This window comes from Anabas testudineus, chromosome 9 (assembly GCF_900324465.2).
Source record: "Anabas testudineus chromosome 9, fAnaTes1.2, whole genome shotgun sequence".
Lineage (NCBI taxonomy): Eukaryota > Metazoa > Chordata > Actinopteri > Anabantiformes > Anabantidae > Anabas > Anabas testudineus.
In genome coordinates, this window is record NC_046618.1 from 14,090,559 (window position 1) to 14,114,744 (window position 24,186).

At 40.4% G+C, this 24,186-nt stretch overlaps 3 protein-coding genes across 7 annotated transcripts; all 3 read left to right on the forward strand.

The window, feature by feature from the left end:
• Positions 1 to 669: 669 nt before the first annotated feature.
• LOC113149980 (kinesin-like protein KIF27) lies at positions 670 to 11,610 on the forward strand. 3 transcript variants are annotated; one of them, XM_026342334.1, is made up of 15 exons: positions 670 to 1,113; positions 1,606 to 1,806; positions 2,381 to 3,381; positions 3,946 to 4,089; positions 4,268 to 4,444; positions 4,644 to 4,834; positions 5,854 to 5,912; positions 5,997 to 6,137; positions 6,597 to 6,808; positions 7,010 to 7,072; positions 7,718 to 7,888; positions 8,047 to 8,232; positions 8,411 to 8,638; positions 9,494 to 9,698; positions 9,827 to 11,610. In XM_026342334.1, the coding sequence occupies exons 1-15, from the start codon at positions 816 to 818 to the stop codon at positions 10,447 to 10,449; spliced, it is 3,900 nt and encodes a 1,299-aa protein (XP_026198119.1). In that variant the 5' UTR covers positions 670 to 815; the 3' UTR covers positions 10,450 to 11,610. The 3 variants fall into 3 exon arrangements, with proteins under 3 accessions (XP_026198119.1, XP_026198120.1, XP_026198121.1); XM_026342335.1 differs by having other exon boundaries at positions 6,000 to 6,137; XM_026342336.1 differs by lacking the exons at positions 9,494 to 9,698; positions 9,827 to 11,610 and adding exons at positions 8,767 to 8,893; positions 9,291 to 9,307.
• A 114-nt stretch (positions 11,611 to 11,724) lies between these two features.
• Positions 11,725 to 17,536, forward strand: gkap1 (G kinase anchoring protein 1). Of its 3 annotated transcripts, none has more exons than XM_026342263.1 (13): positions 11,725 to 11,815; positions 12,269 to 12,541; positions 13,340 to 13,498; positions 13,838 to 13,915; positions 14,359 to 14,494; positions 14,646 to 14,674; positions 14,966 to 15,127; positions 15,263 to 15,349; positions 15,745 to 15,808; positions 15,896 to 15,966; positions 16,040 to 16,117; positions 16,900 to 16,947; positions 17,120 to 17,222. In XM_026342263.1, the coding sequence occupies exons 2-12, from the start codon at positions 12,293 to 12,295 to the stop codon at positions 16,918 to 16,920; spliced, it is 1,134 nt and encodes a 377-aa protein (XP_026198048.1). In that variant the 5' UTR covers positions 11,725 to 11,815; positions 12,269 to 12,292; the 3' UTR covers positions 16,921 to 16,947; positions 17,120 to 17,222. The 3 variants fall into 3 exon arrangements, with proteins under 3 accessions (XP_026198048.1, XP_026198046.1, XP_026198047.1); XM_026342261.1 differs by having other exon boundaries at positions 16,905 to 16,947; XM_026342262.1 differs by lacking the exon at positions 16,900 to 16,947 and having other exon boundaries at positions 17,120 to 17,536.
• Positions 17,537 to 17,827: 291 nt separating this feature from the next.
• On the forward strand, positions 17,828 to 23,376 carry LOC113150952 (ubiquilin-1). The gene is given in 12 exon segments (XM_026343718.1): positions 17,828 to 18,151; positions 18,300 to 18,326; positions 18,328 to 18,443; positions 20,512 to 20,639; positions 20,821 to 21,083; positions 21,214 to 21,387; positions 21,473 to 21,572; positions 21,678 to 21,799; positions 22,030 to 22,113; positions 22,352 to 22,467; positions 22,580 to 22,748; positions 22,939 to 23,376. Coding segments are annotated over 12 exon segments (1,575 nt in total). The 5' UTR covers positions 17,828 to 18,019; the 3' UTR covers positions 23,083 to 23,376.
• The last annotated feature ends 810 nt before the right edge of the window (positions 23,377 to 24,186 follow it).

Below are 24,186 nucleotides of genomic sequence, written 5' to 3' on the forward strand. Positions count from 1 at the left end.
TAGTTCATGGGCACAGAAAGCCATGCACACAAAAATACAGTAAAATAATGAAATTTTAGAAAATGTCTTTTTTACAGTATTTCAACAAGCAATCTCAATTTTCTTGTTCATGTGTAAATACTGGCTAACAGAATATATATGAGTGTGACCACAAGTTGTGCTGATTGGGTGTAAAAAACAAAAACATTTCTCGCACACTTTTAATGTTTTAATGTTAAAATGTCTCACTTTAGCCATTCAACTTGTCTTTTAGCTAGTGTCTTACAACAACACCTTTTCAAAAGGTCAGCTATTACTACAAAAGGACAAGTTACAAGAAAACAACAACAAAAAATAAATACCTAAGTACTTTCTTTTTTCTCCATTAATATAATCAGTCAATCAAAGAAAAGAAAATGTTTTCAACTTGTGGTCCAGAAATTCTCAATATAAAATAAGCACTTTCCAAATTTTATCCAGTGCATATTCTGAAAGAAAACATTTTTTAACTTTATTTAAATATACTTTTGATTTGTTTCTTTTATATCAAATATGAGAACGCACCGTCAGAAGATGGCGCTGTTGCCTTCACGGACCACTCGGATCTTACAGCACGAAGACTCTTGAACGCCTCTCGTGGTTTCCTCGACCGTGGCGGCGGTTTCCCGGGCAACTGAGTCGCGACAACAAACGGAAGATGGAGTGAAGTTGACAACAAGTCGATAAACGACAGTCGAGACAAACACCACACGGCCTGTTGACTTTGAAGGAATAAACGTGAACATTAGTTAGTCGGACGCTACACGTTGGGAGCTAACTGTCCCCAACTTACCGTCATGAGCGAGGTGTGTGTCCAGGTGGCGGCTCGGATCCGTCCCCTGCTTCCCAGGGAAGTGCTCCACAATCACCAGGTGTGTGTACGGGTGGTGCCGGGATCCGCACAGGTGATGCTCGGCTCCGACCGACTTTTCTCCTTCGACCACGCGTTTGGACCGACAGACAGCCAGGATGAGGTGTACGAGTCCTGCGTCCGGCCCCTGGTGGAGTCCCTGGTCGACGGATACAACGCCACCGTGTTCTGTTACGGACAAACCGGGTCAGGAAAGACGTACACAGTGGGTGGAGGACACCTGGGTGAGTGGTATGGAGCACAGGGGGGTGATGGATGGATGTGAAGGATCAGGGGGATGTTAGCCTTTGGCTTTTTTATTTGGATATCTGTAGTTTTACTTTGGACTTGGTCTAGTTTGACTTTAAAGTCTCAAGGTCAAAGCAACCTTATCCTGACTAGCACACACACACACACACACACACACACACACACACACACACAGTGTGGTCTTCCTCTCCTGTGTTTGTCATTTTTTCTAATATTTCTGTGTTTTTTAATACTGTGTACAAAGTTTCTATATTGTTTAGATCTATTCTTATAAAGAGAGTAAATATATATGGTTATATTAGAATTACCAGAAGAACAAATCTAATGATGGTCTAAGACCTAAGACAGTACTTTATGCATGTGCGTGCCAGGGATTTGATTATTTCTCCAATGTCTCCTCTGAAATTTTCCTCTTTGTTTTTTGCCACATATCTTTATGTTTCTCCTCTTTCCAAAACCTCTCCCAGACGCAGATGGAGGAATTATTGACCGTGTGGCCCAGGATGTGTTCCTGCTGCTGGGGGAAAAGAGGAAGAACAGTGATGGCGTGGAGGCAAAAGTGCGGGTGTCATATATTGAGCTGTACAAGGAGGAGCTGCGGGACCTGCTGGAGCTGCACACTGTTCACAAAGAGCTTCATATCAGAGAGGATGAGAGGGGAAACACAGGTAATGAAAAAGTCTATTTTCAGGGCAAAGCACTTCAGTAAATGTGGGGGACTCAGAAGAGAGAGATACAGCACATAACAATATATTACTGCCTGTAGGATTCTACATTTGCCAACCTGCATATCTGCATATCAGCAGGATGTTTTTGTTAGACTCTCCTCATTTTATTATGGTATATGCCTTTCAAACTCATTATGTGCATTACCTTCTTTTATAGATTTAGAGTAACCAAACTCAAGAGACAACACTGGTGAGCTGCAAAAGATGTTATATGTAATCAGTCAAAGTAGACTCATTCTAATGTGTAAAACCAGCCTGTTCCCTTTTAACGAGTGAGACTCTTCAGACACGATGAGAAGGTCATGCAATAAGGTTAGACACTAAGGATGTGCAGATGTCTGTAAAGATGTCCACAATCTTTCATTTTCAAATGTTACATGATAACTACAAAGGCCCCTTATAATGGATCCATATAAATCCATTTAGAAATAATGAAGAAAGATCGCAATTAAGATTATGGACAGTAATATTCCTGCAGTCACTGTACTGTATCACTGTGGATTTTTGTTTACAGTGGTGGTAGGAGCCAAAGAGATGGTCGTCACCTCAGCAGAGGAACTATTCAGTGTCTTACAGACGGGTAATGCCCTGCGCCACACTGGCACCACTGGAATGAACGAGCACTCCAGTCGCTCGCACACCATCCTTACCCTTCAGCTCATCCAATGTTGCCACAACATCAACTCCTCCATGAAGTCTGTCCACTTCTCCAAACTCTGTCTGGTTGACTTGGCAGGCTCTGAGCGTGCTGGAAAAACAGGCAACACAGGTACACGACTCAAAGAGTCCGTTCACATCAATACAGGCCTGCTCGCACTGGGCAATGTTATCCGTGCCCTCTCTGACCCTGCTCGAAATCGCCGTGGTAGCAACTGTATCACTGCACACATACCATATCGTGATGCCAAGATCACACGTCTGCTCCGTGATTCACTGGGGGGAACAGCCCATACGCTCATGGTGGCATGTGTTAGCCCCTCTCATCACAGTGTGGCGGAAACTCTGAGTGTTCTGCAGTTTGCATCCAAGGCTCGTCATATTCGCAACCGTCCCGGAGCAACATCTACTCATTCAGAGGTTAAATCATCTCCTACAGCTTGGGACCCTGGCAAGGCTCGATTAGGGGAGTTGGAGTATGAAGTACACACACTTAGAGAGCTGCTGAAGGAGAAGGAGAGAGAGATGGAAAAGGAAAAAGCAAGTGGAAGAGCTGGAGAAGGGGACAGCTTCAGACAGTCCAGTCCGGTGTGTGTATCTGAGCTAGGTAAGAAGATCAACCAAGAGGAACAGTCACAGTACTGCAGCCTGGCACTGGAAGCTGCAGCTCTGCTTGCAGATATCGCTGACTCCTCTTCAAGTCATTCTTTTAGGGAGCGACTACTGGATTGGCAGGAGAGACTCACAGCTGTCAATAACTCACATCAAATAATTGACAAGGATTGTTTACAGAGACACAGAGACCAACCTGACGATATCACCTTGTTAAAGTTCAAAGAAGAACTCAAGAAATGCCAGGTAATGATAAAAAAGTTTGTTTTTGTTGGACACTTAATGACAATTGGTGATCTGCAAAAAACATTCAGAAAAATGTGATATGATATCTGTTTATGTAACGCATAGGACTCTATTTTAATAACTCAATGTTCTTGTCGATCAGAGATCACTAGCTGTGTATGTTATTGTAGATGTCATCTACACGAAGGTCGTAGTAATGCACATGGTGTTTTTGTCCCTATATTTTATTCATGCATCCAAATGTGTTCAAGCTATTCTATTCTAAAAAATTTTAAATAATTAAAACAGACAGGGTGAAGGCAGCTAATGCAGATAAGAGTGCATGTTTCTCCAAATAGGACACGTGTAACTAGAAACAGTTCTTAAGGCCCTATATCCCATTTAAGTGTGTTACTACCATCAAGGTCCTGGTAATGCTGGTTTACTGGCACACCTAATGCTGAGTCACAGTTAACGTTCCAGTATATTAGGATACGTTATATAGACAAAGGAGGACTACGGATGATAAAATATCCATAAACCTTAGTAACAGAAAAAACGGCACTCTTTCTCTGTTGCTCTTAGGAAGCACTTGCTGTAGAGGAGCAGCTGCTGGAGCAGAAAGATGCAGAACTGAGACAGGTACAAAAAAAAGTAGAGATACTTCTTCAAGAGAACAAAACCCACCTCCGGGCCTTAGAGGAAGAAAAGGAGCATACCCGTATCCAGGTGAGAACAGTTCAGAGTGCAGCTCTGTAGAAAGAGATGCTGCATTCAATATTCCAGGTTGTCTGATGACCAGCAAATAAAACTTTAAGTCTGTTGTATAATTTATTGACAGCTCTGCTGGTGTTTTTGTGTTTGTTTAAATGTGTCTGTCTGCACATTTATGTGCAAATGTTTTCAGGCTGAACAACTGGTTGACCAGCAGATTCTGATTGATCGTCTTCGCAGCGACCTCATTACCTTTCAAAGTGCAACCTCAGGTGTAACAGTGGAGGCAGGGGCTTCTAGGAACTCGGGGAAGAGGCCCCATAGTGTCCCTCTGATCAGACACAGCTGTGGAGCGAGGCCTCCCAGGAAGGTAGGAAGCTGCAAGGTTTTGTTCAGTGGGTGATTCTGTTCTTGTACCAGTTGCCCTTTAACATTTGCTTGTATGTTTTTTTTGTCATAAATCCTACACAGTGCTTCTGCATACATTTGTTTGTGCAACCAAACACACTGTTAATTAAAGCTCTGCATATTTTTATATACATTTTTTCCATCTACCTGTATGTTTGTAGATTCACTCCAGTCCCCCAGCCTACTCACTGGAGAGGGTGATGGCAGCTTTTAAGATGCGTGGTCATCTCCTGCTGGCTGAGATTGAGGAAAAAGATGAAGTGTACTGTCCATTCATAAGAGAAGAAAAGTTAGAGAGCAACAACAAGGACCAAATGGAGGATGACGAATATGCCAGCAGAATCAGATTTAGGTGAGAGTTTGTCTAATACAGTGCATATAAAAAGTATTCCCCCCCTTGGATGTTTCATCCCTTTATTGATATTATAAATCAAACATGGTTAATAAAAGTTGGCGACTTTGACAAAAAATGACAGAAAATACCTAAATAATGTCAAAGTGAAAACAGGTTTTTACAAAGTAATTTCAATTAAATAAAAATATGTAAGGTGAAATCAGTGTTTGCATTAATATTCACCTCCTTTAAAATGACTGAACTGATCCAACAGAGGTCCAGATATTTGGTGCTAGTAGTCCCACAATTTGTGAAATGGGGATCACCTCAGTGCAGTGAATGTGTCTCAAGGGATTGCAGTATAAAGAAACTTGTGTCTGGAAGCCACTGGTTATTCAGTATTCCTGGCTACCATTACATCATGAAGACAAAAAAACACTTCCAGCAACACAGAGAACAGGTAATTGAAAAGCAGAAGTCAGGGGATGGATACAAAAAAATCTCCAAGGCACTGAACATCCCCCGGAGTTCAGTGAAATCCATCATCAAGTAATGGAAGGAATATGGCACATGTCTTAATCTGCCTAGAACAGGCCGTCACACAAACTGAGTGACCGTGTAAGAAGGAGACTAGTGAGAGAGGCCACTAACACACTGATGACTCTCAGGGAGTTACAAGCTTCAGCAAATGAGATAGAAGAGACTGTACATACAACAACTGATGCCTGGATTCTTCTCTCTTGTTAAGTTAGAGGGTAGGATAACTAGCTCTTCTAACAATTGCCATTGTCGCAAAGCAGCTTTACACAACCAAAGAAACTATGGAAGTTTATATGAACAGTGAATGTGTATGAATCATAATAATCAGTTTGCCCCTAATGAGCAAGCCGAGGGCGACAGTGGCAAAGAAAAACTCCCTGAGATGGCAATAGGAAGAAACCTTGTTAGAAACCGGACTCAACAGGGAACCCATCCTCATTTGGGTGATAATTCATCTAAAATTATCAACCTAATTAAGTATTATAATGTTTCTACAGGCGTTCTCTAAACCGAACATGGACCAGCCGGTCGAAGATACAACCTGAGAAAGTTACAGGTATACTTGAGATGTGTTTGCCTTTTGTTTCCTTTTTTGTATTTATGCAACAGGTTAATTCTTCTTCATATTGTCACATCCTAGTAGGCACCCGAGAAAACCACACCCAGCAAAGCCACATGAGGAAGGAGAGACTAAGAGCCAGTGTTACTCAGAGGAGGATCCAAGATTTGTCAGTCAACATGCACATGAAAGAGGAGCTAATCAAAGAGCTTGACAAAACTGGTGAGTTTCTATTATTACATACTGTGTACTGCTGTGGTTCTGTCTGTTAGGTTGTAGTTTTACTCCATCTGATATATCGAGTCAAGAACAAAAAAAACATCAAAGTCAGTCAAAATGATGCTTCAGATTTCCACAGGTTCCAAGTTCCTACATCAAGTTGATGTCTGGAAGCAATATACACCATATACTGTATGTAAGTTGGTATATAAGGTTGCACCGTTTTTGGCAGAGAGGAAGCTAGTGTTTGAGATTAACACGCTATTGCAGCTATGTGTCTTTGATTTTAGTATGTTCTGTGCACTGTGTATCGTTCACTCTTGTTTACCTTACATGAATAATAGTGTCGTGATATAGTTCCAGGCCACAACTGCACAGAATCATAGCATAATAGTTACAATAATGTAATCTAACATTATCAGTATTTGCTTCTTTAAATATGTTTTTACCTTACTCTAACAGAGGAGGAGGCCCAAGAAGTGGACCGACATGCCAGACACAGTGCGGATGACAGAGACCCTGACGTGCTGGCTAAACTTTACATGCAGAGGCAGAAGGTCCGATCAGAAGTGTACCACAGCCTGCAGCACATGAGGCTGCAGAGAGCACAGCTTCAAACCAGCCTCAGACAGCAGAGAGAGAGTAGGAACAACATAGAACAAAACCAAAATGGGGTTAGTTGACAGATTTTGCAAGTGAACCCATAACATAAAACAATCGGATGTTTAAAATTTTTAAGATAAGTTGAATTTACTTGCCATAATCTATGTGCATGTTTAGATTACACATGTTACCTACACATCACAGAGAAATACTGACCAAATGAAACATCTTTGACACCTTTGTGTAAACAGGATTCATGTTTTTGTTTACAGGAGAAAAGCACAGAAGATTTTACAATGTGTAAAACCAATCACAAAGAAGAATCTAAGAAAAAGGTAAACTTTTGTTACAGTTGTATCAGTTTTTGTTTTAATTTTTTTACTTGTTAAATCTTTTGTCCTCCTAAAATAGCATTTTAGGAGGACAAAGGAGTGTTTCTTTAGTATACAACCTCGCCTGCTTCTGTTACTGTTTCTGTTTTGTCTACATTATGTGTGTTTGATTGTCTTTTTATACAGTATCTTCTTGTCATCTTGCTCCTTCATTACTCCTTTCCCCAATTGCTCTGCCTTATGCCTTATTATACTGCACCATCAATCGCCAAGGCTGGCATTATGTTTTCGAGTTTATCATCCATCTGTTGGTCCGTACAGCCACCTATCTATCTATCTAGCCATCCATCCAATATCCTATCCACTTGTTTTCTCAAGCGTCACAGGTACACCCTGAACCAGTCACCAGTATATTACTGTGCTGGCACAGAAAGACAGACAAACGTCCACACCTGTGGAAAATTTAGAGTCACCAACATGCATGTCTTTGGACGGGAGTAAGAAGCCAGAGTACAGCCACCCAATTCTTGCACTTTTTTTACATTTGTCACAAAAATCTGCTCAGAGTGATGTATAAACTTGAGTCTGAACGGTCACTGGTTAGTGGAGCCATACAACCGCAATGCTGAATGCTCTCTCCTAATGTAGCTGTGCGACAGTAGTTGGCTGGAGGTGGAAGAGGAGCAGGTGCTTCAGAAGAGAGCAGAGCTGCAGGAGCTGGAAGAGGAGCTGAGGAGAAGAGAGGAGGTGCTCCTGCATAGAGAAGCCTGTCTACAACAGAAAAGCAAACTGGAGATCAAGAGGCTACGCTCTAGTCAGGTTAGTATTATTCATGTGTGCCCCTATGTGATTTAGTGTCAGTTTGTATTTAGCAGTTTAGCAAATATTGTGTCAATAGCTGTTAATCACTGGCACATACAATTAAGGCCAACATATTATTGAAGCTAGAATCAGTTGTTTTTTTAATGACTTTTCAGGCTCTAAGTCGAGACCTGCTACGTGTGTCAGTTCAGTTGGAGTCTGTGGAGGAGCAGCTGCAAAGCACTACCAATGCAAGATGGACTGTCACCATGGAGGAACTGGAGAAGGAGAGAGACATGCTTAAAAAACGGAGAGAGACTCTGGATGCACAGCTGAAAGAAAACAGAGTGCTAAGTGTGGAGGTCAGACAAAAAGAAACCATGTGTACTGTGTTTGTGTTGTGTTGTTTACAAAGAGACACTTTGATATGATTTATCATACACATCGTTACACAGGTTGTTTTTAACTTTCCTGGATTAGACCTTGTATCATGTTAGATTGTATTGTTCTTTTATGTGTACATTATTTAACTTCATGTAGGAGGAGCATTCTCTTCTCCAACTGGATGAAGCCATTGAAGCTCTGGATGCAGCACTGGAGTTTAAAAACCACTGTATCCAGGAAAAACAGAACAAGTTGTTAATAACAGACTCCCCGTCACATCAGTCACAAAGCATCGAACCTGCTCAGTTCTGTGATATCATCAGGAAGCTGAAGAAACTCTCACCAGCTGAGACTTTGGAGCTACTCGTCAAATATTTCAACAAGGTTAGTGAGCTTGTGTACTCTCTGTTTGCTTCACCAGTGTCCTTAATGCTTTCTAGAGTTTGTATCTTAATTTCTTCTGCCCTGATTTCACTGTCCTAGTAGTAATCTCTATGTTTTGTCATTCCCAGTCTACTATGGTCAAATGGAAACTAAATGCTGACCTTTTTTTCTATTTCGAGGAGACATTTATTTTTTCTCCTTTTCTCGTCCCCCATAATTGAATTACATCCCCCACCTTTTTTTTTTTCTTACAAGGTAATGTGCTTGAATCGGAGATGAGTCTGAAATACAGCAACACCATTTTTGTAATACTATTTAAATGAAGTCTCCTTTCTCCCTGCTTCCCAAATGCTCTCTTAAGTCCATTATAAGCAACATAAATGTTTCTTCAGAATGTTTGCACAATGTACGTTATTAAGTTATTACCATTACAAACTCATTCCTATCTGATTCTGTTTTTATGCCTCAAGGCCAGAGACCTTGAGGCATGAAGAGAAAGTGTTTTTCATACATCCCTATGTCTATCCAAGTCTTGTAATTTTAGTACCTAAGTAATGCTTGAGAATTCCTTCGAATTGGCACAACAACAATTAGATTTTGGTCAAGGGTCATAATGCTAGGGTCAAAATCACAGTCACTTTTGTTCTTCCAGTTCTTGTCTGGACAGACATGCGTAAAAGGACCAACACTGGTTAGTGAAAGCATTAAACCACAATGCTGTAATTCTAGTTCTCTCTAGGCATGAGTGTAAACAAACGTACAAGATTCATCCACTTTTCTTGTTCACCATATTGAGTAGTAATATATGTTGTTCTGCACTGTTCTGTCCTCTTCCATCTTCATAATCCTCTCCAGGTTGTTTGTCTTCGTGAGATAGAGCGCCATTTGCGTTTGCGCTGTGAAGAGCTGGAACTTCAAGCTAGAGAGCAAGGGGTGGTGTTGCAAGAGATGGAGGTTGCCATGCAGCACCTGGCCGTGAACGCAGACCGCAGGCTCACCCAGCAGCACAGAGATCACCAGAATGACATCCAGCTACTGCTGCAGAAACTGAAACTTCAAGGTGAGGAAATTAAGTCAGTCTGAATGAAACCATTTAAACGTGGTTTTCCATAATCTTTATATAGATACTGTAGCATGAATATGACAGTTTCCTTAACTTATCTTTCCCTTGTGTGTGTGCGTGTATAGAGGGTGGTACAGGAGAGCCACAGCAGGCTATCCAAGACAGACTACAGCATCTAGAGAAAGAGCTGTTTTTCTACAAAAGCTCCAGCCGGCAGCTCAAAAAGAAACTCAAAGAGCTTCTTGGTGGTGCCCTACACGCTGATGATCAACCTTCACACAAACAGAATGAGAGACAATCTAACAATATTCAGTTGCATGCAAGTGAAAACAAATCCCAGTCACACACTGAAGAAGTACAGACAAAGACACATATTACACCAACATACACAAAGATACATGCTGAGCAAACAGAACAAAAGAGCAATGCTAAGATGAAGAAACTTGCACAACAACCCCCCCATCCCTCCTCATCTTCTGAGCTTCAAGTCTCCATAAAGACAAAAATGTCTGAATACAAACAGATGGACATACAGTCTCAGGGGAGTAGTGAAAGAGAGGTTGGTCACTATGAGCAAAGTTTAGAGATGAAACCAGTGCGTTTGTGTCGCAGAGAGCTGAGACAGATCTCTCCAGCTGACCTGCAGGTGTCTGGTCCTGCCACAGGAAGGCGACACTCTGTTGTCAGTACCAGCACTGAGTCAGCGCTAGAGGATTCAATAGAAGTGCCTAGAAACACTGACAGATGATGCTGTATCATTTGCAGATGTATTCGTTGCATTACTATTACATAGACCACAGGACCTATGAGACAGCAGCAATGTGTACAGCAAATCCTAATTTGGTGCTAGTGGAAAAAAATAACTTAAAAAAACAACAAAACTTACTTAAGGTGATTAAAACATTTGTTTCTCTAATCTAAAGTATTCTTGAAATATTTTGCACATTGTGCATGTTGGAAAATACTAATATTAAAGAAAGTGCCTATGAGTGCGATAAATTACCTGCCAGAATGAAAGGCTGATCTATAGTTAATGGATGTCCACCTTTACAGTTATGAGAAGAATATGTTAAACTATTTTGGTTCTCTGTTTTTCATTATAAATCCACCATTGTTGTTTGTGAAATTTGATGTTGTACCAAAAGAATAGTCAAACCATGAAAAACTGCAAACTTTATGATGTCATGGGGGGAAATAGTGTCAGATATTTAATCTAATGTCGTCCTGCCAAGGCTGCATGGATTTAAACATTTTGGATTTTTGCCAACCAATATCAAAAGAAACACAATTAAAACATGCCAATTAACTTGATAAATGATACATGTAAACAAGAAATCTGAACACTGCACATTGCATATTTCCATATTAGTCTCAAGTTCATGTACAAGATGTGAAACTAATTGTGTGACATCATAAATCCCTCACACATGAACACAGTATGTTGCATAGATAACGTACAACCTTATCTATATTGTGTGAAAAAGGTGTGATCATTTTAATGCAATAAGCAGCACTTCTGAAATGACTTCTGTAGACATAATATAAGCTCCCTTTACAGTTATCAAAGGCTGCATCCATTAAATACAGTTTCTTCTCTTTCAAAACCTTCTGTAAACATTAGTAATTTAACAGACAAGTTAAGACTTGCAGCGAAATAGCGCTTTGTGAAGACAACTGCTTTGCTTTTCACTTTTTATTTGTAGCAATGTTCAGCACTTAAATAGCCAGTAGATGTACTGTGTATGTTTGCTTCACTGTAATATAAAGATTGGTACTGTTTTCTATGCATTAGATTGTTTTTGATGACTGACTTTTTATATGTGTTCACTATTTAATATTAAATACTGGTTGATGATTGCTGTAAATTATTTTTTCCATATGGGTGATTTTTTTATTATAGTTAAATGTATTAAACCTAATATTCTGCATTATGTCATTGTGTTTCTACTATTTTGTGGGCACATTACATCCCATACACTACAATCTGTTCATCTGTTTTATTTGCTCATTGCCTGACCGGAGTCTTGCGTTTTGGCTTTTTGCCACCACCGGGCTGCCGTACAGACACTCGCTGTTAGGAGCTCAACGGTACCCGACACTCCGCTGACGAACAGGTGAAAGTCTTTTTTAGCAACTTTGTTTGTCAGTACTGCCTCTTCAGCACCAGTCTGTCAGTTTATTTAAATTAAAAAACGAATGCCAATTCTTTCATATGGTTTTGACTGTCATGCATCACTACTTTTGTACTTATTCAGAAGCTAACAAAAGCGGCTAAGTGGTGTATAGTTAGCTAGGTTAACTCTCTGCTATGTAATGCTAACGGCGTCTGTCAGGATTGCTAAGAACAATACAGTTCAAACCACTTAACGTGGCGTTTATCACAGTGGCTATTTTTCTGGTAAAACAAACTAAGGTTAATTGTATACTCTGTTGCGTTACATGATGCTGTTGGTTTGGAGACAGTGATGTTTGTGTTTGAAATGAGGTCGCCACCAGGAGCTAACTCGTTTTGTGCTCTGGATATAAGTTCTGCATTCTGATGTGTTTTGTGTTGTGTTTTTATTTAGACATCAGTAAGTTGCATTTTCGCAATGGCATCATCTGCAATGATCACCGTGCCCACCACCGCCTCCCGCTTCGCCCTTCTCCAGATAGAGTCTGACTCAGACTCCGACAACTCCGAATCGGGCAAGACCACAGTCAAAGGTGGACGGGACACGTCCGGGAAGCCCCGGCAAGGAAAGGCTGGAGCAGCCGGGGGGAAGGCGACACAGGGCAACGAGAAAAAGAAAGACAAGAAAAAGAAAAAGAAGGAACAACAGCAGAGTGAGGCAAACGAGGTAACGGGGGGGATTTCATGTCACTCTCCTTCGTTTATATCGTGGGAATCAGGCTGCAGAAATGGCCTCCGTGTTATGATAGACATTAATGGTGAAGGTGCTTCGTTGTTGTTTCACTTCATCTGAACTGAAACTGCAGAGGATGGTGTCATATGCTCCAGCAAGCTTTTGTTTTGGTTTGTTCTTAGTTTAGTGCAGGTGTATTTAAAATGTAAAGTCAGATTTCATTTATGCAACACAACTCATATCAATCAAACTCACTGTGCTTTCACATCATATTCTATCCTAATAGGTAATATGGTGATTACAAAATTAGCTGATGTTTTGTTTTTTGTTTGTAATTTGCGAATGTTGTAATTGTGCACTATTAATTCATATTGAGTGCTTTTTAGCAAGTGGTATATGAATTTATTGAGAAGATAATAATTGTATAAATAATCAGAACCAAACATGAGTGTTAAAATTTGCAGTCACTTAAAAGTACATGGTCAGAGACCCACCAGCTGACACAAAAGCAATAAGGAACCCACAGACACACACATACAGTTCCTTATCATGTTAACCGCTTTCCAAATGCTGTTATAAGTGGACAGAGTTGTGACTGAACTCAGGTCATCATGTTTGGTCCAGATAAGAAGATAAGACCAGTGTAATCAAAACACTTAACTTGTTGCTGTTCATACACATGGTGGTTTTTCTTCTACAGCAAACAACAGAGCAAGGTATTGCTCATAATGTTAGCAGTCACAGGCATATTAAATCTGTTTTTAGATTATGTTTTTATTGTTTTTCTTCTAGTTACGGAATCTGGCCTTCAAGAAGATTCCTCAGAAGTCTTGTGCCCCGCCTCCCTGTATGTCATTGTCAGAAATAGCCAGTGAGCTTCTCATCCCTGCATCAGGGGACCAAAATGTACCGTCAGAGGGGTGGCAACAGTGGAAGCAGAGAGATGAGCAGGTAAGAGAAAGCTGCCATTCCCATAACAAATGTGTGAGACTCACTAGAACTGTTCAGGGGTCAACAGTAGAGGAGTGTCTGTACCGGCATCTATTATGTATATTTGCCAGAACCAGGTTATTATTAGAACAGAGTAGAGCAGCTGGTTTTAGATACAATCACCAAACCTGTGTATTCTTTTCTTCTTTTGTTGCACCAAGTCTTTCTTCATTTTTTGTTTCAGGCATCGGAAAAGAGCAGCTTGTATTTGCCCATGTACACGTCTGACAGACAGACATTATTCTAAATGTTGCCAAAACATGTGGTCATCCTCATCTGTTTTTTCTCTTCTCTCTTTAGATAACCACTGAACTATATGAGGCGGACTTAGAAAAGGCCTTGATTCTAAGTAAACTGGACTATGAACAACAAAAACAGGTAGATGTCTTATGTACACTTGATTTGAAAGTTACATTAACACAGGGAGAGTTGTATTCACCTCTTAACAAGCATCATTAATTTCTGTTTAAGCATGAATGAAATGAAATTTCCTTGCAAAAGTTAAGTCAAATATAAACAAAATATAAATAAACAAAATTGTATATCATAAATGTATATCAACTATATAGAAAATGTAATCCATTGATACAGATGACATAGGTAAAATTACCTACACTACTAACATGGATGTTGGGTAGGTAGTTGCTGAAAATAAGCACTTCAGTCTCACTGTTTAATTTCTAATTGATAACAGTGAATTTAAAAGGACTCCCCTAAATGCCTTAACAATGGAGTTTTACCTTTGACATATTCCGTGTTGTAATTGAAACTTAAAAATGTCAGTTTGAATTGAAGTCCAGTTATGTGCTCTTATTTTGCAGAACAACACAAATACATCCTCCCCAAAGTCACGAGGAGGAAAAGAAAGTGGAGGGAAGAAGGACAAGAAGAAGAATCAGCAGACAAAAGACAAAAAGACAGTATCACTGCAGGACTTTCAGGCTGACGGCAGTGCAGGTGAGAGAAACCTAATGTGCTTCTGTACATGACCCATGAGTGTCCCTGAGTACAACTTGTACTCTGTTTAGTTCTGAAAAAACATCTTACCTCTACTTCTGTACTCACAAAACGTTGTTTAAAGAATATTTATTGTATTGTCTCTTTGCAGAACATTTGAATAGGAAACAAGAGAAAGAGGTGAGCAAGGCTACATACTGTACACAGTAAAATTGTAATTGCCTATAAATTCTACTGTATACTGCCTGGCCAAAACAAAGTCACCAACTGGATTTCACTAAGCAAATAGCAAAGAGCCTTACATTGGAGTTCATTGCACTGAACTCAACTGACTACCTGAATGTACCAAATGACCAGGTTTTTCTATCAGTATCATTATTTTATTTTGGCCAGGCAGTGCATGTAGAACATTTTGTTAGAAACTGAATACAACATATGAGGTAACACACTATTGACCACCTTCACATCCAGGACGCCAGAGCAGCTAACCCAGCACTGGGGATTGGGCAGGAAGAGCGTTTTTTTAACAGGCTGGAGGATGATGTCAGCCGGATTATCCAACAAGAGAAAAGACGTGAGCAGTACGCTAACTGTCAGGGACAGGAAGTCAACACGTCCACAGAACATGAACCGGTGAGTGGACAGAGACAAATGCTCACGAACAGGAAACTATAAGCTGTGTTAACTAGTTCTCAGATATTAGGAGGAACATGTAAACAGGATGTAATGTATTAATTTGTCCTGCTCTTTTCTCCTCCTTCCAAATAGGATCCCAGAGCAGAGCAGCTGAAGTACGAGCTAGAGAAGAAAGAAGAGGAAATTCATAAATTAAAGAAGACTATCTCAGAGTGGGAGGTCAGCTGTCTTTACCCAGTCCTTCTCTTCTTACAGCACTAAATACAGTACAACAACAGCAGTAGCTTTGGTTCTGTGCGTGTTATCTATACTGGAAGCATTTGGGACAAAGTGTAGGTCATCATTGTTTTGGAAGCTCACAAAGTCTAAAAATATGCTTTAGGTTGTATAGACGGCTAGGTTGATTACAATAGGAGCATATCAGTTGAATGATACACCATCTTGAAATGTGGCTGAGAAATTCTTAGCTTAATTTCTCGAATCACGTGGGTTGTGAGAAAGAGTGAAAAAGGTATTCGCGTGTAAAGGTTTCTATAAACCACGGCAGCATGATTCAGTTGTCATTTCCCTTCTGTTGAGGCAAATGTCAAAAGTTGTTCTTTTCTTCACTGCAGGTGAAATACAAAGAGGTGAAAGCAAGAAATTCCCAGCTACTTAAGATGCTCCAACAAGGAGAGAGTGAGTTGAACATTGTCAACACAGCTTCTTTTTTTTTTTTTCTTTGTCCCTTTCCTTATGAAGACTTTATGTGTCTGTCTCCTTCAGTGAAAGATAAAGCAGAAATCCTTCTCCAAGTAGAAGAGCTACTACACATCAAAGAAGAACTGTCATCACAGGTATGTTAGAGCAGAATAAAGATAATGAGTGGGTAAATAAGATATTCTTACACTTATATGTTTGTTTTTTAAGGTTACATCACTACATGCTGCTTTAGAACAAGAAAGATCAAAAGTCAAAGGTTTGCAGTCAGAGCAACCGAAACATCAGGTGGGTGCACACATGACGACTCTCACTCTCTGGGTTACCTTTGCGAGAGCAGAGAAATGTCACCAAAATGTTGCATCGACTTTATTTGCCACGGGCAACACTGAGGTATACAGATATCAGATGACAATGTTCATGGGAAGCTGTGAGCCATTGTGGGAGCAGTACTGCCCACTGCCAGTGTATTGACTGATGTTTGTGTTTGTGTATACAGTGACAAGAAAAATGTAATTTGATGGTTTTCTGCATTAATTTGTTATAAAATATGATCTGATCTATATTAACAAATATAATGTGCCTAATGTGTTAGTGGAAAAAGTATAGGAACCCTTGAAATTAATTACTGGTTGCCCCCCCCCGGCAGCAATAACCCCACCAGACGCTTCCTGTAGCTGTGGATCAGACCTGCTTTAGGTCTGTCCTATTCTTTGACATCTCATGTGTGTGGCTTTCCTCTTATGCTCCTTTTTTTTTTTTTTTTTTTTTTTTGTCAGTCAAAGTAGCTCTAGTTCTGCTAATTCCCAACTCCAATTAGTGTTTTTGAGATCCTTATTCCTAGGGTTCACATAGTTTTTCCAATAGCACTATGAGGTTTTTATTGTTTTATTGTCAATAAAGATGCGTTATTATTTTCGGCACATATATTTGTTAATACTCTTGACTTAGGTAAAGATCAGATCATATTTTAGAACAAATAATGCAGAAAACCACCATCACAAACTTTTTCTTGCCAGTGTATGTATATATTAGTTGCATGCATGTTTCTTCTTCCCCACTCTGTAAAGAATAGAAACAGCAGCCAGTAGGTCAGGTCAAACGAGGAACGTTGAGTTGTAAGTAAGCCACAGAACAGAAGTAGACATAAGTTTAGTTTCAGGTCAGAGAATTTTAACTCATTTGTTTACATACTACTGTATTTTAATTATTTTTATCAATCTTTAACTCAAATTATGTAAAGGAAAAAAAAAAGCTTATCATTACAAATAATTTTTTTCTGTTTTGCAGGGAAACAAAAAAGGAAAGAAAGGCCTGGAAATGGATCTATGAAGGGTGCAATAAGAAAAAACCTAAATAGAAAAATTAATAAATGAACAGTTAATGAAAAACACTACTGATCATAATCAGGGTTCTCTTTCCCATATTTTCTTTTTAAAGCTCCGACTCCCATTTCAGCATTAAATGCATGTCACACAGAATAAACTCCAGGATGTAACATGCAGCTGAACAAGAATTGCAGCAGCTTTTAAAAGTGATTCGACTTTAAGTTTGTGTCGGCACACTGTGCTGCCCTCTGCAGATTATCACTGCATCTTTAACATTGTCTGAAGTTGTGTGCCTGATCTTTCTGTGGCTTTTAATGCCACCATGACAGATGAGAAATGTATGTTTTGATTTTTGTTTTGTTTTTCACTGTTAAGTAAATAAATGACCTTTTCAGTGAATATATTCTTCTGTATTACTGTGTGGAGTGCAGCCATCCGCCACTGGCTGGGATTACAAATACAAATAGTCTTTATTACCATTTATAGTGATGAGTCAGAAGAATGAAACCAAAGAAAATCAAAACGAGTAAAGTGGTAAGATGTGTGTTAAGACCAGACCTAACTTGAGTCATCTCGATCCTGTGAAAAGCACAGATGTATTACTGCTGACTAATGATGTCCTGCGTCTTTAAGGGGACTGGGATACACAGTTAGATGTGGAAAACTGTAGTTTCCCCTCAGTGACCAGAGCAGAAAATAATGAGCGATTACACCTCACATAGTTTGAGAAGTGTAGGACTTTAATGTCCACATCCTTTGCGCGACAGTGTCGGAGCTGACACGCATTCACGCAACTTTCTGCCGAGTCATCGGGACAGACGCGCATCAACGAGCGGTCACCGTCAGCGCAGAGAGGACCGAGATGTCAGGAGCGACGGGAGATGAACCCGGAGCTCCGGGTGAATGTCACAGCTCTGAGAGGATCCATGTTGCCGTGAAAAGTGTCACGGACAGTCAGCACTTCGACGTTAGAGGAGACTGCACCGTCAGACAGGTGGGGAGACCGACAACGCGCACTCCGGTTAACCAGGATCTCCAGGTTTCTGCGTAAAATGGTTTGCGTTAATGCGGTGGGATGTACGTGAAGGTTACTTTAGTGGATCGTTTCCAATTGCTGTTGTTGCTTATATGTATCTGTGTAGTTGAAATGGGGTCTGTCAGAGCGCTTGGGGAGCCTCAGCAGAGCAGCTGGTCCTGATCCACTCAGGCCGAGTCCTGAGAGAGTCCGAAGTCCTGAGTCACCTTAAAGGACAGGAGAAGGCGGTCAGCCTCTGCCTGATCAGAAGGTAGGTCTACTGGTTCAATCATACAGGATTTATGGACTCATTACACGGTCTTTAGACACATTAAACATATGTGTATGTATGTGTGTGTCCAAATAAGTCACCACCTGGATTTAACTAAGCAAATAGGTTAATGGATGGTTACGACATGGACGATTGTTTCAGCTGCTAACAAGTTATTTAACCTTAAATGATGCAGTGAGGAGCTTCTCATTTGTTAAACAAACATGTCTGAAGACCCATCCTGTGATCGTGGAAAAGATGTTAATCTGTTTCAGAAGAGTTAAATTATTGACATGAATCAAGCAAAGAAAACATCTAAGGAGATTGATGAGACTACTGAAACTGGGTTAAGAACTGTCCAGTAGAAGAAAGTCATGTGGTCTGATGAGTCCAGATTTACCCTGTTCCAGAGTGATGGGTGCATCAGGGTAAGAAGAGAGGCAGGTGAAGTGATGCACCCATCATGCCTAGTGCCTACTGTACAAGCCTGTGGGGGCAGTGCTATGATCTGGGGTTGCTGCAGTTGCTCAGGTCTAGGTTCAGCAACGTTATGTGTCCAAAGAATGAGGTCAGCTGACTACCTGAATATACTGAATGACCAGGTTATTACATCAATGGATTTTTTATATTCCAAGATGACAATACCAGGATTCATCAAATAGTAAGAGAGTGGTTCAGGGAGCATGACACATCAGTTTCACACATGGATTGTCAACCACAGAGTCCAGACTTTAACCCCACTGAGAATCTTCAGGATGAAGAAGAGTTTGTGCAGAGGTCCGACTCTCCCATCATCAATACAAGACCTTAAGAAAAACTAATGCAACTCTGTACAGGAATAAATGTTGTGACATATTTAAAAGAAGCTTATTTAAACGATGCCACAGTGAATATGTGCTGTAATCTAAGATGAAGGTACTGTAGTCCAGCAGTCTAACTTTTTTGTTTTTGGCCGGGCAGTATTTGTATATATGTATTTGTATTTGTATTTATACAGTACATATACTCAAAAGTTTGAGATTACTTGGAAATGTTTTTCCAAAGAAAAACACATTTATTTTTATTTTACATTTATTTAACATGCAATTCAATTCATACAATTAAAATGAATCAGATTCTTTTTAAAGATTGATTTACATTTACAGGCCTGTTATTAGCACATTTCAGTCCTCAGCATCAGTCTCCTGCTATGGCTGCTAATTCAAGTTAATCATTTTATAAGGCTAACTGATTATGAGAAAACCTTCTTGCACTTGTGTTGCTCAACTGAGAACAGTTGTACTAATGGAGCAAATAAGGGAGCATGGCGTTCTTTAGGTTAGTTTAGTATCTGCACATCAGCAGCTGTTTGTTTACATGTTCCAATAGGTAACAATAGCCAGAAAGAAGGAACTTTCATTACAGACCCGTCAGTCTGTTGTTGTCCTTAGAAAGGAAGGCTACTCAATGCTAGAAATAGAAAGGATACTTAACATTTCTCATCATGCTGTTAACTACTCACAAACTGGCTCTAACAGGGACAGAAACAGGACTGGGAGGCCCCAATGCAGAACTGTACAAGAAGACAAATACCTGAGAGTGTGTAGTTTAAGACAAAGACGCTTCACAGGTCCTCAACTGGCAGCTGCACTACATAGTACACATCAAACACCAGTGTCAGCATCAACAGTGAAGAAGAGACTTCAGGATGCTGGACTTCATGGCCCAATTGCTAAATAAAAAAAGCTGCTCAGACTGTCCAATAAAAACAAAACAGTGAGATGGGCAAAAAAGCAAAGACATTGGACACTGAAGGAAGGTCTGGTGGATAGAGGAGTCCAACTTTCAGGTCTTCGGACAAACAGAAAAACATTTATGAGTCGCAGAACAAATGAAAAGATGCTAGAACAGTGCTTAATACCTTAAGTCAAGCATGGTGGAGGCAGCTTTATGGTCTGGGTACTTTGGAGGTGGTAGAATAGGAGATTTGTAGAGTGGAAGGGACCTTGAGGGAGGAAAGCTGTCAAAATTGACAGCTAGAATGCCTAAGGTGGAGCTGTAGAATCAAGGTCCTCTTTATCCCTCTCAGGGCTCAGTATTCACCTGCTGCACCCGCCAGTGATCCAGCTTCAGAAACGACTCAGTCAGAGCTCACAGCTGTTTTTGGCCACAGCCATGACATTGCCACACCGTCTCCCACCTCTCCCCTTTGTCTTGGTAAGAACTGCACAACACAAGAACTTTCTTTGTCTCGCATCTCATATCACGTTAACATCTCCAGTCTTCATGTTTCTTGTCTTCTCTATCTGGGCTTGTACTACTGTTGTGAGGTTGTCAGAGCCTACTCAGTTTCTCCAGTGTATATCTCCTTTCTCTTGATCTGATCTTGTTACCATAGTGGCAGGTCTGGATAGTCTTGGCTTAACCAACTCTGGGCCTGGCATCTTTGCTGCCCTCCAACACCAGATGGAGAAGCAGCTGCAGGCTGACCCAGAGGTGATGCGCGGTGTTCTGAGCAGCCCCTTTGTGCAAAGCACCCTCTCGGCCTCCAGTCCCCAACTAACAAGACAGCTCATTCTGTCCAATCCCCAAATCCAGCAGCTCCTGGAGACAAACCCAGAAGTGGGAGATATGCTTAACAACACAGATGCCATCACACAGGTGGGTGTAGTTTAGGATACAAAAACTGTATAAGCTGTGTGACAGGTGGCCTCTTTTCATTTCACTGCAACCCAATCATGATTGCTTCTTCCTTCACTCATTTAATCCACAAATTCGCTTCTGTTTCCAGGTGTTGCAGCTTGTCAGGAACCCTGACATGATAGAGGAAGTGATCCGTAATGAACACAGGGCATTAGACAGTTCACAGTCAGAGCAGGAGAACCCTGAAACTCTCACTAATGAGTCTGATGGCCTTCAGAAGACTGAAGTAAATACACTGGAACATAGTTTCAAGTTATCACAGGTACAGCTTTAAGGATGTTTCCCTGAATTGTATTTTTAAATTTGGGAAAACCAGTCTTGTGTCCTTAACTCAACTTTCTTTCTAGATTCACATAGGAGGACCCCCTGTGGTGACTGCAACATCTGGGAAACCTGAAGGAGAAAGGGATCAGACACTGCCAGATCCCCAGCGCACCGTTACTGCAGGCACAGAAATACAACACCCAACATTTAACCCCACACTAATTTACCTAATTATCGATCAACCTGCTGAATCTAGTTATGGTTTAATCCTCCTCATTCTTGTGTCAGGCATGCAGCCATTGTTGGAGGAAATCATGGCCAGTCCCGGTCTGATGGAGAGCCTGCTGTCTGGGCCGTACATCAGCAACCTTCTGAATTGCCTCAGCCAGAACCCTGACCTGGCTGCACAGGTGACGCATTCTCCAACTGCTGGGCAGTTTTTTCCAACCATGCAGTTCTTTGTTTAGGTTCTCATAACCATGTGGGGATGAAAAATTATTGTTGCTGCTGCTACGAGACCTGGACCCAGGCTACAATTAAGCACATCACTTCTTGTTATAACATATCCCCATAATCTGTAAACACTCTGCACTGGATGAATTTTATAGCCCATACTGCTCTTATCTTCTGACTCTTACAGATGCTGCTGAGCCACCCTTTGTTTTCAGGGAATCCACAGCTGCAGCATCAGATGAGGCAGCAGCTCCCCCTCTTCCTACAACAGGTCTCTTTATTTTATTTCTCTGCTGTCTTGTAGTTGCAGTTCTTATGATATATGTATATTATAAAAATGACTGGCACATGTATTTGAGATATTTATTATGCACTTTTACTCAACATTCATTGTGTTTTCTTGCAAAAAAAAAAAACCATTTAGCCATGCTGGCAACTTGACAGTCTGTAATCATATGATTAATATCTTTATTATCTTGTCTTGTTATTTTTATTAACGTGATGTGTAGATGCAGAGTCCAGAGCTGTTGTCAGCTTTGTTGAATCCTAGAGCAATGGAGGCTGTGCTACAGATCCAACAGGGTCTTCAAACTCTGGCTACAGAGGCCCCTGCCCTCATACCCCTGTGTGTAAAAACAGACAGTACACTTCAGCCTAGACATCTATTTAGGTTTATTATATGGATTTTAAATATATTGTAAAATGTTTCACGAGTGAAATAACAGATCTACTTTCAGGACTGAACTTGAAAACGGTGGAACCAGTGTCAATGCAGCCCCCAAGCTTGCGTCTGACTCGGTCCTGGACAACCAATCAGGAAGTGGTTCTCATGTTGCTACAGTGACGGAGCAGCAGCAGCAATTTGTACAACAGATGCTACAGACTCTGGCTAACACTAATAATCGGGTACTTCAGTGTTTATATATAACTGTTGTCTACTGCAGTGTGTCCTTAACAATGATTTAGTGCAGCCTGTAGAAATGTTTAATGTATTTACGCAAACAGCAGCGAACATGTTGAGCAGTTGCACCCATTTTAAAAACGTCGCTTCCTCTGGATGTTTTGGCAACACCCTTTTTCCATAATGCCCTGTCAGGTCCACAGTGAGGAGGCCGAGTTCCAGGAGGCGATGGAGCAGCTGAGCTCAATGGGCTTCAGAGACAGACAGGCAAACCTTCAGGCCCTCATCCGCACAGGAGGAGACGTCACCACTGCTATACAACAACTGCTCAGTCTCTGACATGTGCACATATACAGACATTTACATATGAGCACCTACACTCAAACATATGAACAATAACAGTACTAATAACACACATAAGCCATAGTTGTATCCTGTAGTTTAAAAGACATACGCTATAAAGGTCATGGTTACCATACAGTACAGTATGTGGTTACGATGAATCTAGTACTGGTATGTAAAAAATAATCTTTTATTGTCTTTGTGACTGCTTAAGGGTTTTATTAGGGTAGAAATAATCACTTTCACTCAGTGGTATCACTGGTGCAGGTCCACACCAAGTAATTACACCTGTACAAACTGTACAAATATTCACAGCCAGGTCATGTATTATTAAAATCCGTGCGGCCGCACCATGAAGCTCATGCCTCGTTTCATCTTTCACACTCTCGGTCAGTTGATGGATTAAACCAGGTGTCATATGCATTTCCGCACTTTCCCCAGCTTGTGATGTGTCACTGGCAGATACACCCCGAACATTAGCTTCTTAACACCGTGATGACAGAAAGAAATTCTATTATGCTTGAAAGATTAATTTTAATCAAACAGTACACAAAAAATATTTTAGTTCTTTCCTATAAGATAAAGATGATAATGTTTTACTTAGCAGAGGTGAGTCTAGTTGTTTTTAAGTTCACTGTCTGGTGAAGCCTGTAGATGTTTAATTTCAGTTGATCTCCAGCTCATCTGAAGAACCACATTTTGCTGGAGTATTGTGCCATATTCTATATCTTTTCTTAACTTTAACTCATTTATTTCAAACAAATAATTGTTTTTTTTTATTTCAAACTAACTACTAGCAGAACAATTACAATTACAGCAATTACAATACTAAAAGCTCTTTTAGGGCCTGTTGCAAAGGGTAATTTTTTATCATCAATTAACCTGTTGTTTTGTTTTTATTTTATAAATAATATGTGGAATATTTAGTCCATAAAATGTAGGAAAATGGAAAATATCTGTTCTCTAGAGCCCAATGTGGGATTCAGATTACTTGTTTAGTTCAACTAACAGTTTAAAACCCAAAGGTGTTACATTTTTAATTATCTCAAAGAGAGAAATGCACAAAATTTGAAAAACTGTAAATGCATAATCCTGTAGCAC